Source organism: Oncorhynchus tshawytscha, linkage group LG16 (assembly GCF_018296145.1).
Source record: "Oncorhynchus tshawytscha isolate Ot180627B linkage group LG16, Otsh_v2.0, whole genome shotgun sequence".
Classification (NCBI taxonomy): domain Eukaryota; kingdom Metazoa; phylum Chordata; class Actinopteri; order Salmoniformes; family Salmonidae; genus Oncorhynchus; species Oncorhynchus tshawytscha.
Genome location: NC_056444.1, coordinates 58,581,880 through 58,604,200, shown reverse-complemented (window position 1 = coordinate 58,604,200; position 22,321 = coordinate 58,581,880). Strand labels below are relative to the sequence as shown.

Sequence of the window (22,321 nt, the reverse complement as noted above, 5' to 3'; positions counted from 1 at the left end):
CCGAAGGGCGACGCACAATTGGCCCAGCGTCGTCCGGGTTTGGCCCGGGGTAGGCCGTCATTGTAAATAAGAATTGGTTCTTAACTGACTTGCCTAGTTAAATAAAGGTTATATAAATCAAATAAAATGTATATGTTATTAACATAATGTGTCATTAAAAAAATGTTTACTTCCTCACTACATGCAAAAGCGAGGGTTTCTGCATCTCACCAGAAGAAACAGGCAATCTACATTTCCTGGTTGTAAGCAAACCCCAATATCCAGAATTCATAGCAAATTCATATCAGAACGTACTACCACCCCTGTCGAGGTGGATCCAGTTGAGGATGGGTGTCAGCAGGTAGCTAATGTTACTCACTGAACAAGCCACTCGGTCATAGAACATCAGCTTGAGAATAACTATTTATTTTTGTGTCAACAACTGTAAAGTTCTGCCATGGTGTGGTGCTCAGTACCTGGAGGTGCAAACAACAAGCAAGAACAGTATGATGGGGTAACATTGCATTGGTTACCTTACTAAAGAAGTCAAGCAGAGGTAGCGTAGCTAACTTAGATACAGTAGCTAGCGAACTACATTTGTTTCTAGCTAGCTAGCTTTCATAATATGCTGGCTAGATTTCCCAAAGCAAATCAATGTAATTAGCCAGCTGCTATGTATATGGCGATGTGATTTGTTACTTTGCAAGCTAACGCTACATTAGCAAGCTAACTACCGCAGAGGCTAACATGACTAGCCTTTGTGTTCCCGTTCAACATATGTAGCGGCATCAACATCAAGCTCAGCACCAGGTACTAGTGTAAGTCACCTTTTCCTTCCATGACTCCATGAGCAAAAAAATTAACTGGAGCTTGGGATAAACATGGTCTGTGTCTAGTTGTCATAGTTGGTTTGTTTATAAGTAGGCAACAACTTCTCTCTGTATTATGGAGACTTAGTTGATTGTTTATGCAAAACTTGAAGTCTAAATTGGAGAAAAACATGAGTTATTAGTAAGGCGGGGATGGTGTGGGTGACTGACTGGTGTCTGTTGGGGGTGTGTATTGTGTGTGACAGTTAGTATACATTATCTATTAACATGAGGGGGATATAGTACCTTGTTCGAGTGTGTATTGATGGGGACAAAGTAGTGAAATGTTGGCTAATCACTGACTAGTGTGTGTTCTAAAGACTCATCCTGCTGCTGATGATCTTGACACCAGCTTTAGTAGTACAGATCCTGTAGACCCATTGGATGAGAGCTTTCAGCCGTGAACATGCTTAAGCTCAACTTCCTCTGACTCGGAAGAGGAAAAGACTGCACGGGTCTGGCAAGAGCTCATGATGTTCTGTCAGACCAGCTGCCATTGCCCAACAAGGTTTACCAGATTAAGAACATTCAGGACCCTGCCTGGAACATTCAACCAACACAACATCCATATTCAGTTAGAGTGATGTTGAGTATAATATAGAATGCCTAGTATGCTCACAACTGCATTGTGATATAGATATTGCTAGCTCTTGTACAGTAGATAAACTCAGCAAAAAAAGACAAATCCTCTCACTAACTGTGCTTATTTTCAGCAACTTAACATGTGTAAATGTGTATGAACATGACAAGATTCAACAACTGAGACAAACTGAACAAGTTCCACAGACATGTGACTAACAGAAATGGAAAAATGTGTCCCTGAACAAAGGGGGGCACAATCAAAAGTAACAGTCAGTATCTGGTGTGGCCACCAGCTGCATTAAGTACTGCAGTGCATCTCCTCCTCATGGACTGCACCAGATTTGCCAGTTCATGCTGTGTGTTGTTACCCCACTCTTCCACCAAGGCACTTGCAAGTTACCAGACATTTCTGGGGGGGAATGGCCCTCACCCTCCAATCCAACAGGTCCCAGACATGCTCAATGGGATTGAGATCCGGGCTCTTCGCTGGCCATGGAAGAACCCTGACATTCCTGTCTTGCAGGAAGTCACACACAGAACGAGCAGTATGGCTGGTGGCATTGTCATGCTGGAGGGTCATGTCAGGATGAGCCTGCAGGAAGGGTACCACATGAGGGAGGAGGATGTCTTCCCTGTAACTCACAGCGTTGAGATTGCCTGCAATGACAACAAGCTCAGTCCAATGATGCTGCGACACACTGCCCCAGACCATGATGAACCCTCCAAATCGATCCCGCTCCAGAGTACAGGCTTGGGTGTAACGCTCATTCCTTCGACGATAAACGCACATCCAAAAGTCATTCCCGGTGAGACAAAATTGCGACTCGTCAGCAAAGAGCACTTTTTGCCAGTCCTGTCTGGGTTTGTGCCCATAGGCGACGTTGTTGCCGATGATGTCTGGTGAGGACCTGCCTTACAATGGGCCTACAAGCCCTCAATCCAGTCTCTCTTAGCCAATTGCGGACAGTCTGAGCACCTATGGAGGGATTGTGCGTTCCTGGAATAAATCAGGTAGTTGTTGCCATTTTTTATTTAACCTTTTTTACCTAGGCAAGTCAGTTAAGAACAAATTCTTATTTACAATGACGGCCTAGGAACAGTGGGTTAACTGCCTTGTTCAGGGGCAGAACGACAGATTTTTTTTTTACCTTGTCAGCTTGGGGATTAGATCTAGAAACCTTTCGGTTACTGGCCCAACACGCTAACCACTAGGCTACCTGCCACCATCCTGTACCTGTCCCGCAGGTGTGATGTTCGGATGTACCGATCCTGTGCAGGTGTTACACGTGGTCTGCCACTGCGAGGATAATCAGCTGTCTGTCCTGTCTCCCTGTAGCGGTGTCTCACAGTAGGGACATTGCAATTTATTGCCCCGGCCACATCTGCAGTCTTCATGCCTCCTTGCAGCATGCCTAAGGCACGTTCACACAGATGAGCAGGGACCCTGGGCATCTTTCTTTTGGTGTTTTTCAGTAGAAAGGTCAGTAGAAAGGCCTCTTTAGTGTCCTAAGTTTTCAATTTTCATAACTGTGACCTTAATTGCCTACCGTCTGTAAGCTGTTAGTGTCTTAACGACTGTTCCATAGGTGCATGTTCATTAATTGTTTATGCTTCATTGAACAAGCATGGCAAGTAGTGTTTTTAAACCTATACAATGAAGATCTGTGAAGTTATTCTGATTTTTACAAATTATCTTTGAAAGACAGGGTCCTGAAAAGGGCCGTTGATTTTTTTGCTGAGTTTATGTATATAATGGAGTTTGATCAAATGTTTCATATAATATGTTTTACATGAGTACTGACAAGTGACTAAATGATTCCAGCTGCATCAGAAACCAATAAAGTGTTGACTTCTGGATCGATTCATTATGATATTCATTACATGTATTTGGAAGTAACTAGCTATAATCTCACTGCTAAAAAAAATGATGCAGGGAGTTGCTGCATCATTTCAACTATTATTTGTTTAGAATTAAACATGTTTTAATAAAACAATAGAATAGTCTGTCAATGTGGCAAATAAGTAGACATGGCTTTTATTCCAGACAAAGTTTAATTGCTCTGGAGACCAAGGTGAGTTTACACAGCAGTATGCAGGAACAGTTATGGCAATGTACTGTATGACATTTATACAGTAGACGAAAAATATACTACTAACACCTATAATAAATACTACAGTTCTACAATGGGAATACTTGCATATGGCCTGTTTAGGAGGTGCAGTGAGGTGTTCACTTTGATACAAGGGGAGATTGTTGTTATGGACTTTACAAAGAAGTTGCTGACTCAAGAGGAGAGTGTATCTAACAAACTGTCTGCTGTGTGAGGGATAAATTGCTAATATGGCTCCAACAACACATGCAGGCAAGGGGATTCAGTGCCCTCTGCCTAGCTTCTCCCATGTAGAACAAACAAATTGTCTGTAAGAGAATGACAAAAACACTATTAGACTTTCATGGGCAATTGTTGTGTACTGTCTGTATTCCTACTGAAGCAGCACGATGCAGAATATTTCACATCTCACAGGCGCACATTAGCTAGCTCGCTAGCTACTGAGGCTAGCTCGCTAGCTACTGAGGCTAGCTAGCTAGCTACTGAGGCTAGCTAGGCTAACTAGCGAACGTTAGCTATCTAGCGAGCTACATTAGGCTACAGTACATTTTGGGTATAGCAAACAGAGCTAGTTAGCTTAACTTGGCTTGTGGTATTAGCAAGCCCTGTTATGGCCGAATCGATCACAAAACTATACTGTGCAGGACAACGATCACAAAATTATACGATACTGAAAAATACTGCCTCATGTGAAAAGAGAACTTAGCTAGCTACCGACAGCAAAATAACTTACTTGTTTGTCATTTGCCCTCCTGGTCCAGCTGGTCTAGGCTGCCTCCGCCAGTTGATCTTGAAGTTTCTGAAGAACGTCTCAGGCACACCAAAATCCATATGTGAGTCGAACCTTCAATGGTCTGTCACATACACATGATCCATGGAGTCTGCAGTGACCTCCTCCAGCAAGAGAATTTGTTGCAGCACAGACGTTCTTCTTCTGCTGGCATGGCTGGACAGCACCCGCATAGGTGCCACCAGTAGGAGTCTGACCGTGTCTCCCCATCGTTGCTTGCTGGTCTCGCAATTCTTGTTCTCGCTGTCTCAACTCGGCTTCAGTGTATTCCGGCTCAAATGAATAGGGCAGTATGTCCCTGTGTTAGTATGTAAAAGAACGTCAAAAAACTTTAGTCGTCAAGCTCTTCTTGGAAAGCGGAATTTTCAGAAGCAGCCATTGTAATTATTTAGCCATCTTGGATAGACAGTGCATGGTAACATAGCTCCCATTAACGTGTAGAAACTAGTACCGGCGCCATTTTGAAAAGCAAAGTAGGGCTCCTGTCAGGCTGTAGTCTTTACAAAGCCAGGGAAAATTAGTCAGCCTAGGTATCCTGCAATGTCGTGGCAGATAGGAACATCGTTGAGACCAGTCCAATGGCTCTATTGAACAAGGCCAACCATATCTACTCGCTGCTAGCATGTATGTGTAATTAGCAAAACACAAAGGCCACAATAATTGCTACAAAACATGACTCCGTTCATTTTTAGATCAGACAGTAGGCTCAATCAAACAATAATGTCATTGGTTGAACTCTCCCGGCGTAAAAATAAAACAAAATACTGCTATGGTGCATAATTATGTCTGAAACACCTCTCATCACTCATAATTATGTCTGAAACACCTCTCATCACTCATAATTATGTCTGAAACACCTCTCATCACTCATAATTATGTCTGAAACATCTCTCATCACTCATAATTATGTCTGAAACACCTCTCATCACTCATAATTATGTCTGAAACACCTCTCATCACTCATAATTATGCAGGGGAGTTTTTCCAGTTCCCAAATATTGTCTAGCGGTGAAGTTTCCATTTACGATTTTCTATTTAAAAACACACTTCCCAATTTCCCTCTCTTTCGCTCTCTCTTTCTGTTGCTCTCTTTTTAAGCCGCCACCTAAGGATTATCTGAAATAAACACACTTTCTGAGCATACACTTTGTCCTGCCTTCAGTTCCTTTGCCTTTCATCTGTCGTTCATTGCAAAGCTCGAGGTAAAATATAGACGTATATTTTTCTCTTAAAAAGGGAAATGTTGCTTAGTGCCAAAGCACTCTTGTCTCTGGATGCTACAGTGCAGGGATTGGCCTGGCCATTCTAGAGGTGGTATTCATGGTGTGTGGGATTTGAACATCATGTGTATAGCTGTGCTATATTCACACACACCTGGCTGTGAAGGTACCAAAACACAGACAAATACCCCAATGTTATATCCTAAACTCTCTTCTATCACCTTTAAAAAAGTAAAGTGTTTTAACAAGCCAATGCAGCCTGACTGTTGTAGTGAAACAGATATGGCCCGTAGTTCCTTTAGTTTCCAGAAAAGTACCCTGCTTTTTTCCAGAAAAATGCTGTACTGTTCAAAGGCGTCTTTTGTGTAGTGTGTGTATGCGTCTGTGGTGTTGTTTTTTGCTTATTTATTTGACTCCTCTTATGCCTCTAAGATGTAGAAAAGTATTTGTTTCTCCATTGAAAGAAACAGGTGTCAGGGTCACTGTCCTTGATCCTGCCCACCAACTGCAAGGTTCAAAGGCAAAAACAATGTCTGTATGAGTGTCCATCACCTGCACACATTGAATTTGCTTGCATTGAGTCCTTTGTCTGTCTCTGTGTGCGTCACACTGTCACAGTCTCTCTGAGACAAAGAGCCTCCACGGCGTTGCTGGGTCCCTGGGCCACGCCCCCGATGAGAAACAGCATGTTGGGGGTCTGCAGGGGTGAACAGGAGCAGCGGGGACTGGGCATGGGGGCAGCGTACTCCCAACTCCGCTTCACAGGATTGTAGCTCTCAACCGACGATAGGGGCGACGGCTGGTTACCTGGACAGACACACACACCGATGAGATCATGAACACCAATTTACAAATTGTTTGCCCCCTAAAATAAAGGACACAGATGGATCTTCCCTGAAAAAGAACAGCTATTCCCTTCTTAACATGAAAATGTGACCGTCAATATTTTACAGTTGAGCTAACATTAGAGAGAGAGCAGTAGAACACAGGATTGAAGCTTCACAAATAGCTCTGTGTTAGTCAGTGCCTGGCGTAATAGAGGAGCACAAAAGCATGTCCGGTGTGTATCCCCCTCACACCCACATCATTAGTGTGCCTCCAAGCTACTCCATCACTCTGACCTGTCTGGGGCCAGGACTGCTGCACCACCCCCCAAATGTCACATTGACGCGCACACACCACAGGAGACAGGCAGACCTGTTCATCACTCTCTCTCTCTCACACACACACCAGAGAAGGAGCTATAGGAGCACCGTTTCATTGTAATGGCTGGAATGGGATACATGGAAGGTCTAACATGTAGAGCTTGGTCCTCTGACATACACACATGATCAAACTAACACAACTATACTACCTACTGTTGAACAATGTGAAACACACTCAACCTATTTCACTCTGTCACACATGAGCACACACACAAACACAATTCCGGGATTACACACAAAAACTTTAAAAAAATAAATAGGCAGGTAAAGTGCTATTCTAAATAAAGGCATTTTTAATTCCACCCTCCAGTAAGGTTATATACTGAATGATAAGACAGAAATTGATGATAAGACAAACGTGTCTAAGACTAGGGCCCCGGGGGATAGCTGTGTTGTCGTCTTGAACTGGGGGGTCCGTCTGTCTAGTTTAGCAATGGGATCTGCCTCTCAGTCTCTGAGCCACAGGTGGAATTATGCAGCATGTTGCATCCATCCAGATGGCTGGGGGAGTAGACTGTAGTCTGTAAAAAAAACATGTAGCTTGGAAGAAGCAAATTAAAACTTGAACTAAATAAAACAAAGCACATACAGTGCCTAGTGAAAGTCTACACACCCCTTGAACAGTTGTCACATTTCGATGCCTTAAAATGTCATCTAAAATGGGATTACATTAGAATTTCCCCCAACAGATCTATACAGCCTTCTCCACTATCAAAGTGAAAGAAAAAGTACATAACATTTTCTAAATGAATAAAGAATTAAAAACAATATGTCTTCATACCCCAAGAGTTAATATTTAGTGGAAGCACCTTTGGCAGCAATTACAGCTGTAAATACTTGTGACTCTTAGGGCAACATATCGCCATTGTTTTTGTCAAAATTGCTCATGCTCAGTAAATTTGGTTGGGAAGTATTGATGGACAACAATATTCAAACATAATTTGCTCTCACACACACGCAGTAATATGCACATACATTTATACTGACTAAACACATACACCCACTCACATACAATCATCATATACGCTGGTGCTACTCCGTTTATCATATATCCTGATGCCTAGTCACCTTACATATCTACCTCTATCACTCCAGTATCCCTGCACATGGTAAATATGGTACTGGAACTGACCCTGTATATAGATAGTATGCTTAATTACTTCATATTCTATTCAACACAACAATGGGCCTCAGGACCTCAGAATGATCTGTTACTGATCCAACGTTACAGCTGGTTTAGTAACCGCATCAACATTTTCTGTAACCTTTTAAAAACAACTGCCATTTTGACCACTATCCCCAACAAGTCAGACAAACTTAGAGCATATGAAATCTTCCTCTAATTTTCAAATCTGAAAACAGAACAGGAATAGCTTCTACCAATCAAGAGGTAGAGCTGTTTTAGTAACCCATCAACTGCTTTCATTAACCTTTTCACCATGTGTGTTCCGCCTCCTAATTAATTCACATAGAAGTAGACCATTTCACTGTTGAGGACAACTTGAGGCTTGATTGAACCAGACAAGCACCTCTCCAGTGTTTCCCCAGATCAAGTATGCAGACATTTGCGCAGTCTAGCACGAACTGAGGCACATTTTCTGGCTGGCGCTCGCATTGCCTTCATTGTTGTTTCCCTTACAAATAATAACAACTTTGGACATGTGTGCATTCCAATCAGTCCCTTATTTTCTGTAAACCGTGTGGTCGTTTCTACTGTAGCATATCGTATGTATGTATGTATGTATGGAGCATTGTGTATTCACTGTTTTATTCGCGTTTTCAAGTTCTGGTGACAAATCATGCATTCTAATTCTTGCATAGATTGTAATGATGTGTAATGATATTTGTTTTTTAAGGTTGTACTGATTATGATGAGCTAATGCTAAGCCATCTGCCAGCTATGTGTGGCACCATGTTGCTGACATTATACAATGCATTTTGGGTGTCATGTAAACATCCGTCAGACCAAAGATGTTATAACTTAATTAAGTGAATGACGTTTCACTCATCTTTCAAGTAAACTTCCGGAAGTGAATGAAGTGAATGATCGTAGACGACACACCCCTTTCAACATGCATACCGCAAACAGACCAAACGTATCTTTGGTTGACGAAAAACAAAATAAAAAGTGGCGTGCACAAATTACCCATCGTCTGATTAATTTAGATTTTTAGAAAGTGCTTTACTCAATTATTTTGATAAATGGTGAGCTCGCCTGTGATGTGATGAATTGTAAATAGTAATTTCTATTAGCTAATTCATATTGTGGTTTCTGTCAACCAAGAGTTAGCTAAATATGACTGCTTGTGTTACATCAGTCTTTCCTCAGTTAGCGCTAGGACAAATGTAGCCTACATTTTCCAGTTTGGATGATTGTGTTATGTTGTCTCTACTTCTAGGAATGTCTGAAAACTGCATCCCAAAATACACTGGTCACATTCAGGACATAACTTTGGAAGGACTGTGTTTGTGCAAAATGTTTCTGTGAAAAAAGCAGTAGCCATCTCAAATGCTGACTGTTGCGTCAATTGAAACTGGACATTCTAAATAAGCGTTCTAATCACACCAGTTTGCACGTACGCTGCAGGGGCCACTGTAGAATAATCACACCCGTTTGTTGGTATGTGTCAAAGGGAAAAATACGTCTTGTCAGAAGCTAGCAGATTCATTACTTACCAACAACAGCAAATTCCAATAAAACTACATCATGTTTTGAAGTTCACTTTCCTTGCTTTGTTTAACAACACTGTCGTGATTTGACTTTAACATTAATCTGAAGACTGGTATTTCCCTAATTAACTATGTTTAATTGTGACACAATTATATTAATCATGTAACAATGAACTAATTAGGATCTGGGGCACCACGAGAGCGGTTCTTTAAAGAGTTACCATCTCCCGAATTAAACTCTAAGGGTGGGTTGCACCAAGATGAATTAACTCTTAAACTGGGTTAAATCAAATTTTATCTATTAATCTTGTTGGACCAAATTTTAAACCTAGTTTTAAATTATTCCTAGTTAAATTAAATCATTCCTCTCATCTAAATTTAGTTTTCACTTTAAACCTAGATTCATTTTAAGCCTATTGCTCAATGGTTCTACGCAACTGGATGTTTCCAGATGGTGGATGGGGACCTTTTTGGACTCCACAAGTCAACCGTCTGCAGGATTGTAGTCAGGGTCCAGTGCTATTGCCAGTCTGAAGAATCAGTACATAAGGTTCAAGCCTACAGAGGAAACAGCAGCTGGATTTTACAGGAGAGCTAGATTCCCAGGTGTACTAGGGGACAATAGACTATGCACACATTCCTAATCCCAACCCTGGAATGGAGAACTATTCCATAATCAGAAAGGTTACCACTCCATCAACGTGCAGGCTGTCTGTTATGACAAAGGTCAGCCCACCAACATCGTAGCTAGATGGCCAGGATCCACCCATGACAGCAGAATCTTTTGGACAATAGTCGTCTGTGTGCAATGCTGGAACAAGGGGCCTAGTAGGTGACAAATATCAATTGTCTTGGTGACAATGGATATGCCTGTAGTGGGTACCTTATGACCCCCTTTTAAACCCACAGACACAGAAGAGAGAGCATACAACACCTCTCATATCCTGGCAGTAGACAAGGAGACAAGCTACCTGAGGAGGCTGAGGAGGACCTACCGGAGGAGAATGTAGAAGATGGCCAGGTGCAACATGCTGAGGGAAGAACCATCCGAGCATTCTGTACTAACAATAGCAATCAATCACCCAAGTTAACTTGCTAGCTACTTCCAAACACAAATGAGAGAACAGCTGAACATTACTCACCCTAGCAAAGCTGGTTAGGCTGTTTTCTTACCCAGAGCGTTGGTTTGTGCAACTGTGCTGTCAGATTGTCCGTTTGTAAATTCAGAGCGTTTCGCTCTCAGAGCACACACTGGGCGATGTGCGCTCACAACGCTAGCTAGGTAGACAATAAACCATAATCCCAACTCATGATGTTAGTACCCTGCATGAATCTGCTATCCAACCAGCTATCCAACCAGGTTCAATGTTAGCTAGCTAACATTAGGCTATAGCTAGCCAAGAAAATGGCTCTGAGATACAAATAATAAGATCAAACATGTAACATTAGCTAGCGAGCCAGCCAGTTAACGTTAGCTAGCTAGCTAACAGTACACTTTAACTTGAAAGGAAAAGACTGAATTTCTAAATTAAAAACGTGTAATATCTGAAAATGTAGCTTGCTAGACTATCTTACCCATATACATCATGGATGGATGCGTCTCCTATCGGATGCCATGGTTGCCTTTAGTTTGAAGATGTAATCCGGAGACAGGTGTTTTTTCCATCTCCTTAGCTACCACACTCGAATTCCACTGATTTCAAAACTCATTCCTCCAGAAAGTGGAGCGCAACACTTATGCTGTTTTACTACACGATACATTAAAAAAGCTGTGTTAGACAGGATTACCTACACATACTGACCAGCTCAAATAGACAGAAGCATGCTATATGGCAGACCAATCCAAACTCTTCTCTCAGCATGTCCAGGCCACTCATTATCTCAGCCAATCATGGCTAATGGGAAGGTTGCTGGCTTTAACTGTGGCTAAACCAACTAGGCTTGTAATTTAACAATTTTATTTGTATTTACAGATGGCATAAAAGTTTGTTATTAAGGCACATGGCAAAAAAACACATTTAGATTTGAAAGAATCTAGTTTATGTTCAAACGGCTCTCCTGTGAAGTCGTGACCCACGACATACGCCATTTCCTGAAACGGGTCACAAATAACATGAGTGTTCTATAGATCACCTCTGACCATTCCCCACATTCTATACTAGAAACATTGTTCCAGTATATGCTTTTGAACGTGTTAGAGTTTCAGCGGGAAAAAGGTCTGTTGAGACAAAGCACATTCCTTTGGTGAATCTGGAGAGCGCAGGCCTGGATCTTCTCCCTTGATTTACAACAGGAAGTGATTTGTTAATCCCTACTAGTTCTTTCCTTCCCCCTCTACGGGTGAGAGGGGGTCTGATTGAAGTTATTCATTGCAAACCTGATCTGACCTATTTGGATTCTCATGGACAGTCAAAACAACGCTATAATGAATCTAGCAAAGAAGAGTTCTGGGTCAGAGTGTAGTATTGATTTAGCTTCATAGCACACACACGTTTGTTAGCATGTTTCTCACACTGGCTTTAGCCATGGAGGGAGCAGGCCTTCCATAGCTACATGATTTGTGAATCTATTTCGAACCGAACAGCTTGCGCGACAGATAAAATGGCTTTGAAAAAAATACAATTTCAGCTAATAAGGAGCGTTATCTACCAAAATAACTGACCTGGAACGATACAGAGAAGATTTCTAATGCTTCCCAGGTCTGGACGACCTGGAACAATACAGGGAAGATTTCTAATGCTACCCCGGTCTGGGCGACCTGGAACAATACAGGAAAGATTTCTAATGCTACCCCGGTCTGGGCGACCTGGAACAATACAGGAAAGATTTCTAATGCTACCCCGGTCTGGGCGACCTGGAACAATACAGGAAAGATTTCTAATGCTACCCCGGTTTGGGCGACCTGGAACAATACAGGGAAGATTTCTAATACTGTCCTTCTCAGGATCGTGGACCGTGCTCTAAATAACTGGCTATTTTGCCTGTCTGTAAAGAGAAGGGTGGACTGTACGTTGATCCTGCTGCTCTAATTGGATCGAGCGAAGAGGTCTCCCTTCACTCACTTCCTATTTCACCCGATCACTTCTCATCACACTTATTTCAGTTCTCACACGCAACTATCGTGGTTTAGACACTGAACACAAAGACCGACCACAACTACTGACCTCAACCACAAAACCACAACAACTGAACTAAACACCGACCTACCAAAAATACTGACCACAACTACTGACCAAACATCTACTGAACCACAAAACGAATGACCACAACCACACAACTACTGACCACAGCTACTGACCACACAACTACAACTACTGAACCACACAAGTACCTACCAAAACTACTGATCAAACCACAAAACTACTGACCACAAAACTATTGAATCACACATCTTGGGACCACAACAGCACAAATACTGACCACAACAACTGACCACATCCATACTGTAGGGCCCAAAGAACCTGCAACACAACTACTGATCTGGTCTGCACTAGCTCTAGTCCAGCTCTGGTCCTGGGCGTAGTTAATAAGCTCGGGTTCGCACTAGCTCTGGTCTGGCTTTGGTCTGAAATGTACATTATACAGTGGCAAGAAAAAGTATGTGAACCCTTTGGAATTACCAGGATTTCTGCAAAATTGGTCATCAAATTTGATCTGATCTTCATCTACGTCACAACAATAGACAAGCATAGTGTGCTTAAACTAATGACACACAAATGATTGTATTTTTCTATATTATATTGAATGCATCATTTAAACAGTCACAGTGTAGGTTGGGAAAGTATGTGAACCTCTAGGCTAATAACTTCTCCAAAAGCTAATTGGAGTCAGGAGTCAGCTAACCTGGAGTCCAATCAATGAGACCAGATTGGAGATGTTGGTTAGAGCTGCCTTGTCCTATAAAAAAACACAACATTTGAGTTTGTTATTCACAAGAAAACTTGGCTGACGTGAACCGTGCCTTGAACAAAATATTAAGAATTGTTGATTTGCATAAAGCTGGAAAGGGCTACAAAAGTATCTCTAAAACCCTTGATGTTCATCAGTCCACGGTAAGACAAACTGTCAATAAATGGAGAAAGTTCAGCACTGTCGCTAATCCCCCTAGGAGTGGCCGTCCCGCAAAGACTGCAAGAGCACAGCGCAGAATGCTCAATGAGGTTAAGAAGAATCCTAGAGTGTCAGCTAAAGACTTACAGAAATCTCTGGAACATGCTAACATCTCTTTTGACGAGTCTACGATACGTAAAACACTAAACAAGAATGGTGTTCATGGGAGGACAACACGGAAGAAGCCACTGCTGTCCAAAAAAAACATTGCTACACGTCTAAAGTTTGCAAAAATGCAACTGGATGTTCCACAGCGCATCTGGCAAAATATTCTGTGGACAGATGAAACTACAGTTTGGAAGGAACATACAACACTACGTGTGGAGAAAAAAAGGCACAAAACAGCACACCAACATCAAAACCTCATCCCAACTGCAAAGTATGGTGGAGAGAGTATCATGGTTTGGGGCTGCTTTGCTGCCTCAGGGCCTGGACAGCTCTCTATCATCACAAAAATGAATTCCCAATTTATCAAGACATTTTGCAGGAGAATGTCAGGCTATCTGTCCGCCAATTGAAGCTCAGATGTTGGGTGATGCAACAGGACAACGACCCAAAACACAGAAGTAAATTAAAAACAGATTGGCTTCAACAGAAGAAAATATGCCTTCCGGAGTGGCCCAGTCAGAGTCCTGACATTAACCCGATTGAGATGCTGTGGCATGACCTCAACAGTGCAGTTCAATTTTTCTGAATTGAAACAGTTTTATAAAGAGAAATGTTCCAAAAATTCCTCCTGACCGTTGTGCGGGTCTGATCCGCAACTTACAGAAAGCGTTTGGTTGAGGTTATTACTGCCAAAGGAGGGTCAACCAGTTATTAAATCCAAGGGTTCACATACTTTTCCCACCCTGCACTATGAATGTTTACACGGCATGTTCAATAAAAACATGAAACGTATAATTGTTTGTGTGTTATTAGTTTAAGCAGACTGTGTTTGTCTATTGTTGTGGCCTAGATGAAGAAAGATTATGACCAATTTATGCAGGGTTCACATACTTTTTCTTGCCACTGTAGAGACTTAAAATGTGCATAAATTACCATATAATAACAACCAACAATAATTGTAATTCTTGAACCGTTCACAACTTTCACATGTTCAGTGTATCTTATCCTATCAGCCAACCAATCAATTAATATTTTCATCCACCTACTTTTTCAACTGGTGACATTAATAAGGGATCATAGCTTTCACCTGGTCAGTCTATGTCATGGAAAAAGCAGTTGTTCTCAATGTTTGTTACACTTAGTGTATATCCTCCACAATCAGACATCTTATTCTCCCTCCACCACACACACAGCAATATCTCATATCTTTAGGAGGGTCAGTCAAAGTGAGTTCTCTCCTCAAGCTTCAGGATTTGGGCTCATATCCGTGTCATTATACGCCACCAGCTGCTGCTAAGTTTTTCTGGTTTCCATGGAGACACTCAATGAGCTACAGATGATATGGACTGGTCGGTGGGGGTTAGGCTACTGTTGTTCTCATAATTTCTGGGGAGAACAAAGTGCCGAGCTCAATCGTCTTTTCATGGTAATCAGAGTACTGCTCAGACCTGCTCCTTTTTTATCTTCACAGGAACACACTCCGCCATAGCGCTGTGCGGGAAGGACCGCTCCTCCGCTCTTCTCGGGGCTCAAAGCTTCCTGTCACGCCTTTGATTTCCTAACACCTAACCTATATCTCCCCCTCTCTGCTACTAGATGTTTGTTTTCCCGAGGGGGATGTTTTTACTAAATTGGATTTGACCACGTATTCTGTTCTGTGTCAAATGGACCAAGATCATTTTGAAAAAATTTCTCATTTTAGTCTTTTAGCAGACGCTCTTATCCAGTGACTTACAGGAGCAATTAGGGTTAAGTGCCTTTCTCAAGGGCATATCGACAGATTTTTCACCTAGTCGGCTCAGGGATTCAAACCAGCAACCTTTCAGTTGCTGGCCCAACACTCTTCATCGCTAGGCTACCTACCACCCTATTTGGATTGGCCTCAGCAGCATGGGGGTTCTAGCAGAAGGGGATTAGGCCCATTAGGACCACTTGCCTGCAATAGATTTTAGGACAGAACTGGACAATGGCACAAAGAAATGTGAGGTCACCGACCTAAAAGCAGCTAAAGAGGGTTAAGCTTCGGTGACTAAATATCACGCCTGAAATAAGCAAATCCCTGAAATGACCAAAAGACATTTAAATCATTAGACCTCTTAGGATTTGTTAGGATGTGTGTGTGTGTGTACACGAGTGACATTCTATTGGGCTGTGCACATAATTGCATATCATCCACCTTCACACAGCCATCTCTTCAAAGTTAATTCAAATATTCTCTAATGATAATATTCATACATATATCAATGTGTCTTCTATATGTGATAAGGGGAGAGAGTGACAGTGAGGGGAGGTCAAGAGAGAAATTAAAACATTTGAGAGAAAAAGTGAAGATACTCAGAATTGTTTGGGAGATAGATGAAGAGAGAATACAGAGATGGAGGAGGAGGCTCCAGCTTTTCAATGGCAATCTGATGTCACCCTGAAAAGCAGCCCTTTGGCTTCCACACATCCAACACTATGAATAATAAATAGGTGCTTCATCCAGCCTCAAAAGACAGAGACAATTCTCCCAGCTGGCTGTTAAACTAAGAGCAGATCCCTCATTTACCAGCTTTTGACAAAAGTCAGAGGAAGGGAAATATGCCATATAACATATGTGAATCAGAATCCAAAAAGATCCTTCTTGGATTAAAATGATCATGCCCAGACTGTTGACATTTCTGAGTGTAACATTTCCTAATTCGTTCTCTCCTCCAGTCTCTCTGTACCAGCCCACCCCCCCTGCTCAAACTGTATTCTCTCTCTCTACGTCCTCTCTTCCCTGTGTCTTTCCTCTCTCTACATCTCTCACTCAAACTCAATGTCCCTCCCTCTCTACCTCTTGCACAGAGACAGTGGGAGCAGTTCTTATGACAGATTCTAAGCTCGCTTTATTGTCTCCTTAAGCTGTGACATGGAGACCCAAATGAACAAATACATTAACCAAATTACACAGAATGTGTACAAAGACAGAGAACAGAATGAATTCCCACACTGTCTCATTATGAGGTAAACTCTGCTCTATATCCTACTGAGCCATGGCTATAACTGTAAACTGCTTACAATCACGCAGTGGAGGAAACCCTAACCCTCTGATTACTCATTCTAAACATGATTCATTGGGTTTTTTTCACAGTATATTTATGATGCAATTCAATCAAGGGGAAAATTAGAAAGCAATGGGAACTTCATTTGCCTAAATTAACATGATTACTTCTCATGGTGTGACTGTCACACTGTGTTACTAAGATTAATGCGCAGGTGTTTTGTTCACATGAACTAGACCTTGAGGTTGTTTTAGTGTTAGGACCTGACCTTGTTGTTGTTAGTGCTGTAAGTGGTGTTGTTATCTGTCAGGGTCAAGTAGTTTATTGGTTCTGGGGTATTTTGCAACCCAAGCATCCATTTGGGCAGTAAAGTGCTCACCTAGTCCACCAGCAACGATGACCCTTCCACCGAGACATCCGGCCACAAAGTCTGCTCTCTTAACCCTCATCCTGGAGGTTCGGGTTGGTTTGATCCAGATACCTGCAACACACAGGGGTCAGAGGACAAAGGTCAGAGAGGAGACTAACATCAAACACTGTTTGACATAAATATTCCAAAATTCCTTTCCAAGCATCATTAACTACATGTATCCAACATACATACAGTGCCTTGCGAAAGTATTCGGCCCCCTTGAACTTTGCGACCTTTTGCCACATTTCAGGCTTCAAACATAAAGATATAAAACTGTATTTTTTTGTGAAGAATCAACAGCAAGTGGGACACAATCATGAAGTGGAACGATATTTATTGGATATTTCAAACTTTTTTAACAAATCAAAAACTGAAAAATTGGACGTACAAAATTATTCAGCCCCCTTAAGTTAATACTTTGTAGCGCCACCTTTTGCTGCGATTACAGCTGTAAGTCGCTTGGGGTATGTCTCTATCAATTTTGCACATCGAGAGACTGAAATTTTTTCCCATTCCTCCTTGCAAAACAGCTCAAGCTCAGTGAGGTTGGATGGAAAGCATTTGTGAACAGCAGTTTTCAGTTCTTTCCACAGATTCTCGATTGGATTCAGGTCTGGACTTTGACTTGGCCATTCTAACACCTGGATATGTTTATTTTTGAACCATTCCATTGTAGATTTTGCTTTAGGTTTTGGATCATTGTCTTGTTGGAAGACAAATCTCCGTCCCAGTCTCAGGTCTTTTGCAGACTCCATCAGGTTCTTTCAGAATGGTCCTGTATTTGGCTCCATCCATCTTCCCATCAATTTTAACCATCTTCCCTGTCCCTGCTGAAGAAAAGCAGGCCCAAACCATGATGCTGCCACCACCATGTTTGACAGTGGGGATGGTGTGTTCAGGGTGATGAGCTGTGTTGCTTTTACGCCAAACATAACGTTTTGCATTGTTGCCAAAAAGTTCAATATTGGTTTCATCTGACCAGAGCACCTTCTTCCACATGTTTGGTGTGTCTCCCAGGTGGCTTGTGGCAAACTTTAAACGACACTTTTTATGGATATCTTTAAGAAATGGCTTTCTTCTTGCCACTCTTCCATAAAGGCCAGATTTGTGCAATATACGACTGATTGTTGTCCTATGGATAGAGTCTCCCACCTCAGCTGTAGATCTCTGCAGTTCATCCAGAGTGATCATGGGCCTCTTGGCTGCATCTCTGATCAGTCTTCTCCTTGTATGAGCTGAAAGTTTAGAGGGACGGCCAGGTCTTGGTAGATTTGCAGTGGTCTGATACTCCTTCCATTTCAATATTATCGCTTGCACAGTGCTCCTTGGGATGTTTAAAGTTTGGGAAATCTTTTTGTATCCAAATCCGGCATTAAACTTCTTCACAACAGTATCTCGGACCTGCCTGGTGTGTTCCTTGATCTTCATGATGCTCTCTGCGCGTTTAACGGACCTCTGAGACTATCACAGTGCAGGTGCATTTATACGGAGACTTGATTACACACAGGTGGATTGTATTTATCATCATTAGTCATTTGGTCAACATTGGATCATTCAGAGATCCTCACTGAACTTCTGGAGGGAGTGTGCTGCACTGAAAGTAAAGGGGCTGAATAATTTTGCACGCCCAATTTTTCCGTTTTTGATTTGTTAAAAAAGTTTGAAATATCCAATAAATGTCGTTCCACTTCATGATTGTGTCCCACTTGTTGTTGATTCTTCACAAAAAAAATACAGTTTTATATCTTTATGTTTGAAGCCTGAAATGTGGCAAAAGGTCGCAAAGTTCAAGGGGGCCGAATACTTTCGCAAGGCACTGTATCTATTACAACGCAGATGGTTGACCTATTTACAGTGTGGGGGAAAACAGCACCGCTCCTCTAAATCTATATCTGTTTTATGTCTTTCTCTCCTCTCTAACCCGCTCTCCTTGCCCTCTACTCTGCCTGGGTCTTACTCACCACCTCAGTGTTTCCATCATTCCCTGACACTCACTTAAAATGCCATACCCTCTCTATTTGCCCCAAAATCTTTCCTCCCTCTGCCCCAGTCTAGCTCTTCCTTTCCTTTCCTCTCTCTCTATCCTCGTTCTCTCCATTTCTCACTCTCTGCCCCATTTTATTTTCCCTTCCTCTCTTATCTCTCCCTCTCTTTCAGGTAGATAATGTAGATGAAGACAAACGATACTATAGATAGGGAGGCTGCCTATGCTAAGCATGGGGGAGCTCCATGAATCACTCAGCGCAAAGAGGCCGTCCCAGGTGCACTCTGCTCTGGCTACGTCTGGCGACATGTCTGCCCCACAGCAGATTACATTTTCTAAATTTGGGACAGCGTGCCCTCATTCCCTCTCCACCCTCCCCTTTTCCTCCTCTCTCCTGCACTGCCGGCTAAAAGCCTGACTTCAAGCGCTCCATCTTCTCTCCGTGCCAGGTCTGTCCAGTCAGGGAGAGGACAGCACTGTTCAGGTGGATGAGACACCATTTACTTCAGTGGTTTAGTCACAGCAGCAAAGCCTGTGACCTCAGGCAACTCCTGAACTTTCCCTGATAGCTCAGCAGCTCACAATAGGAGGCAAAGAGAAAACCCAACACCTCTCTATGTGACAAATCAAGCTCTCTGTATGTGAGAGACCAGAACACTCCAAGGTCCAGACAACTCAAATGACTGTTACCTGAGTGTATGCAGCCCAATCATAACTGTCATAAAAAAAAGTGATATAATTATACAAAAACACTGGGTTTGGAATAATAGACAGAAAATGTGTCACTAATGTTATTATTTATTATATCCCAGAATGTACAGTTCAGATTCTTTCCCTCTAAAGCCATTTGCTCCAAAGCACACCCTGTGAGTGTAGAACAGACACTGTTGTTGCGAATTTGCGTTCTCCAAAAATAATTGAACACTCTTAATGAGCCTTCAGCACTTGGAGGAGTAGCCAACAAAAACAACTAGGAGGTCAATAAAGGATGATACTAAGGTAGGGAGCGAGGAGGGTAGGAATAAGGGAGGAGGTAGATAACAAGAGAGAGACCATGGGTCGCATTGATGAGGGAGGAAGAGAGAAGGAGAAATATGCACTGAGTGTACAAAACATTAGGAACACCTTCCTAAAATTGAGTTGCACCCCGTTGCCCTCAGAACAGCCTCAGTTCGTCAGGCCGTGGACTCGACAATGTGTCAAAAACATTCCACAGGGATGCTGGCCCATGTTGACTCCAACGCTTCCCACATTTGTGTCAAGTTGGATGGATGTCCTTTATGTGGTGGACCATTCTTGATACACACGGGAAACTGCTGGGCGTGAAAAACCCAGCAGCGTTGCAGTTCTTGACACAGTCAAACCGGTGCGCCTGGCACCGACTACCATAACATGTTCAAAGGCACTTAAATCTTTTGTCTTTCCCATTCACCCTCTGAATAGCGCACATACACAATCCATGTCTCAATTGTCTCAAGTCTTTAAAATCCTTCTTTAACCTCTTTCCTCCCCTTCATCTACACTGACTGATGTGGATTTAACAAGTGACATCAATAAGGGATCATAGCTTCACCTGGATTCACCTGCTCAGTCTACAATACATCACCAAAAGTATGTGGACGCCTGTCTATGTCATGGAAAGGGCAGGTGTTCCTAATGTTATGTTACACTCAGCGTTTTTTTAGGGAGGGAGAAATTGCCACATGCAGAGAAAGACACACGCATGAACACACAAACGCACACACACGTATATATAAACACGCTACCGGTCAAAAGTTTTAGAACACCTACTCATTCTAGGGTTTCTTCATTTTGACTATTTTCTACATTGTAGAATAGTAGTGAAGACATGAAACTGAAACCTTGAGATGAAACTGAAAATAAACTTTTGACCAGTAGTGCACACTATCTACAACCTTCACCTTCTCTTGGTTGGATCCATCACGTCTCTAGTGCGCACGCACACACTGGCTGTACAGTCTAATGGAAGAGGGCAGTCACAGAGTGGCCAGAGCAATTTCCGCCACAGAGGGGGAGAAGCAGAGGGGCCAGAGCCTCAATAATAGATAAGCTTATTGGAACAGATTGGTTTTTCAGCACAGGCAAATGGAGGCGAGATAACATGTAAAAATAGACAGAGGGAAAAAAGTGAGGCAGTTTAGGAAGCAGGCACAACTTCCCCTGCTATCTGCAGATAAATTGCCATGGCCATTTCTTCTCCCACACAGTGTTTCTGTGCCCAGGGCTCTCTTAGAAGATTTGTCTGCCGCTCTACTGTTATGATGTATAGGATGATAGCTACAGCACAGAGGCTGGCCAAGGACATACTGGAACTATCTGCCAGTGGACTCGGTCTCTGTTTAAAACTTACTGACACACATTGATGGTTTGAGGTTCTAATTCAATCAAGTACAGGCTCCTTGTTGGTTTGACAATCTTAAGCCCTGAGACTTTATTTCTGGTGTGTTGTTGCCTTTATATATATATATATAAATACTTTTTTGCCCCACTGTGTGTGTGTGTATATATATATATATATAAAAATAACACACACACACACACACACACACACACACACACACACACACACACACACACACAGTGGGGCAAAAAAGTGTTTAGTCAGCCACCAATTGTGCAAGTTCTCCCACTTAAAAAGATGAGAGAGGCCTGTAATTTTCATCATAGGTACACTTCAACTATGACAGACAAATTTAGAAAAAAAATCCAGAAAATCACATTGTTGGATTTTAATGAATTTATTTGCAAATTATGGTGGAAAATGAGTATTTGGTCACCTACAAACAAGCAAGATTTCTGGCTCTCACAGACCTGTAACTTCTTCTTTAAGAGGCTCCTCTGTCCTCCACTCGTTACCTGTATTAATGGCACCTGTTCGAACTTGTTATCAGTATAAAAGACACCTGTCCACAACCTCAAACAGTCACACTCCAAACTCCACTATGGCCAAGACCAAAAAGCTGTCAAAGGACACCAGAAACAAAATTGTAGACCTGCACCAGGCTGGGAAGACTGAATCTGCAATAGGTAAGCAGCTTGGTTTGAAGAAATCAACTGTGGGAGCAATTATTAGGAAATGGAAGACATACAAGACAACTGATAATCTCCCTCGATCTGGGGCTCCATGCAAGATCTCACCCCATGGGGTCAAAATGATCACAAGAACGGTGAGCAAAAATCCCAGAACCACACGGGGGGACCTAGTGAATGACCTGCAGAGAGCTGGAACCAAAG

General features: G+C 42.3%; 1 protein-coding gene across 2 annotated transcripts in view; it reads right to left on the bottom strand.

Annotated features, from left to right (window-relative positions):
* Positions 1-2,991: 2,991 nt before the first annotated feature.
* The window catches only part of LOC112216014 (kelch domain-containing protein 8B-like), a 142,309-nt gene continuing 122,979 nt past the window's right edge, over positions 2,992-22,321 (bottom strand). The window contains exons 5-8 of one of the 2 annotated variants that reach the window (XR_002948269.2): positions 17,050-17,151; positions 6,104-6,358; positions 4,275-4,629; positions 2,992-3,849 (exon numbers count right to left, since the gene is read on the bottom strand). Coding sequence is in view for 1 of the 2 variants with exons in the window: in XM_024375579.2 (XP_024231347.2) it covers positions 6,156-6,358; positions 17,050-17,151 (305 nt within the window). In the remaining variant the exon portion in view is untranslated. Of the gene's footprint in view, positions 3,850-4,274; positions 4,630-5,227; positions 6,359-17,049; positions 17,152-22,321 lie in introns of those variants that run through there. The other variant, XM_024375579.2, reaches the window with a different exon arrangement.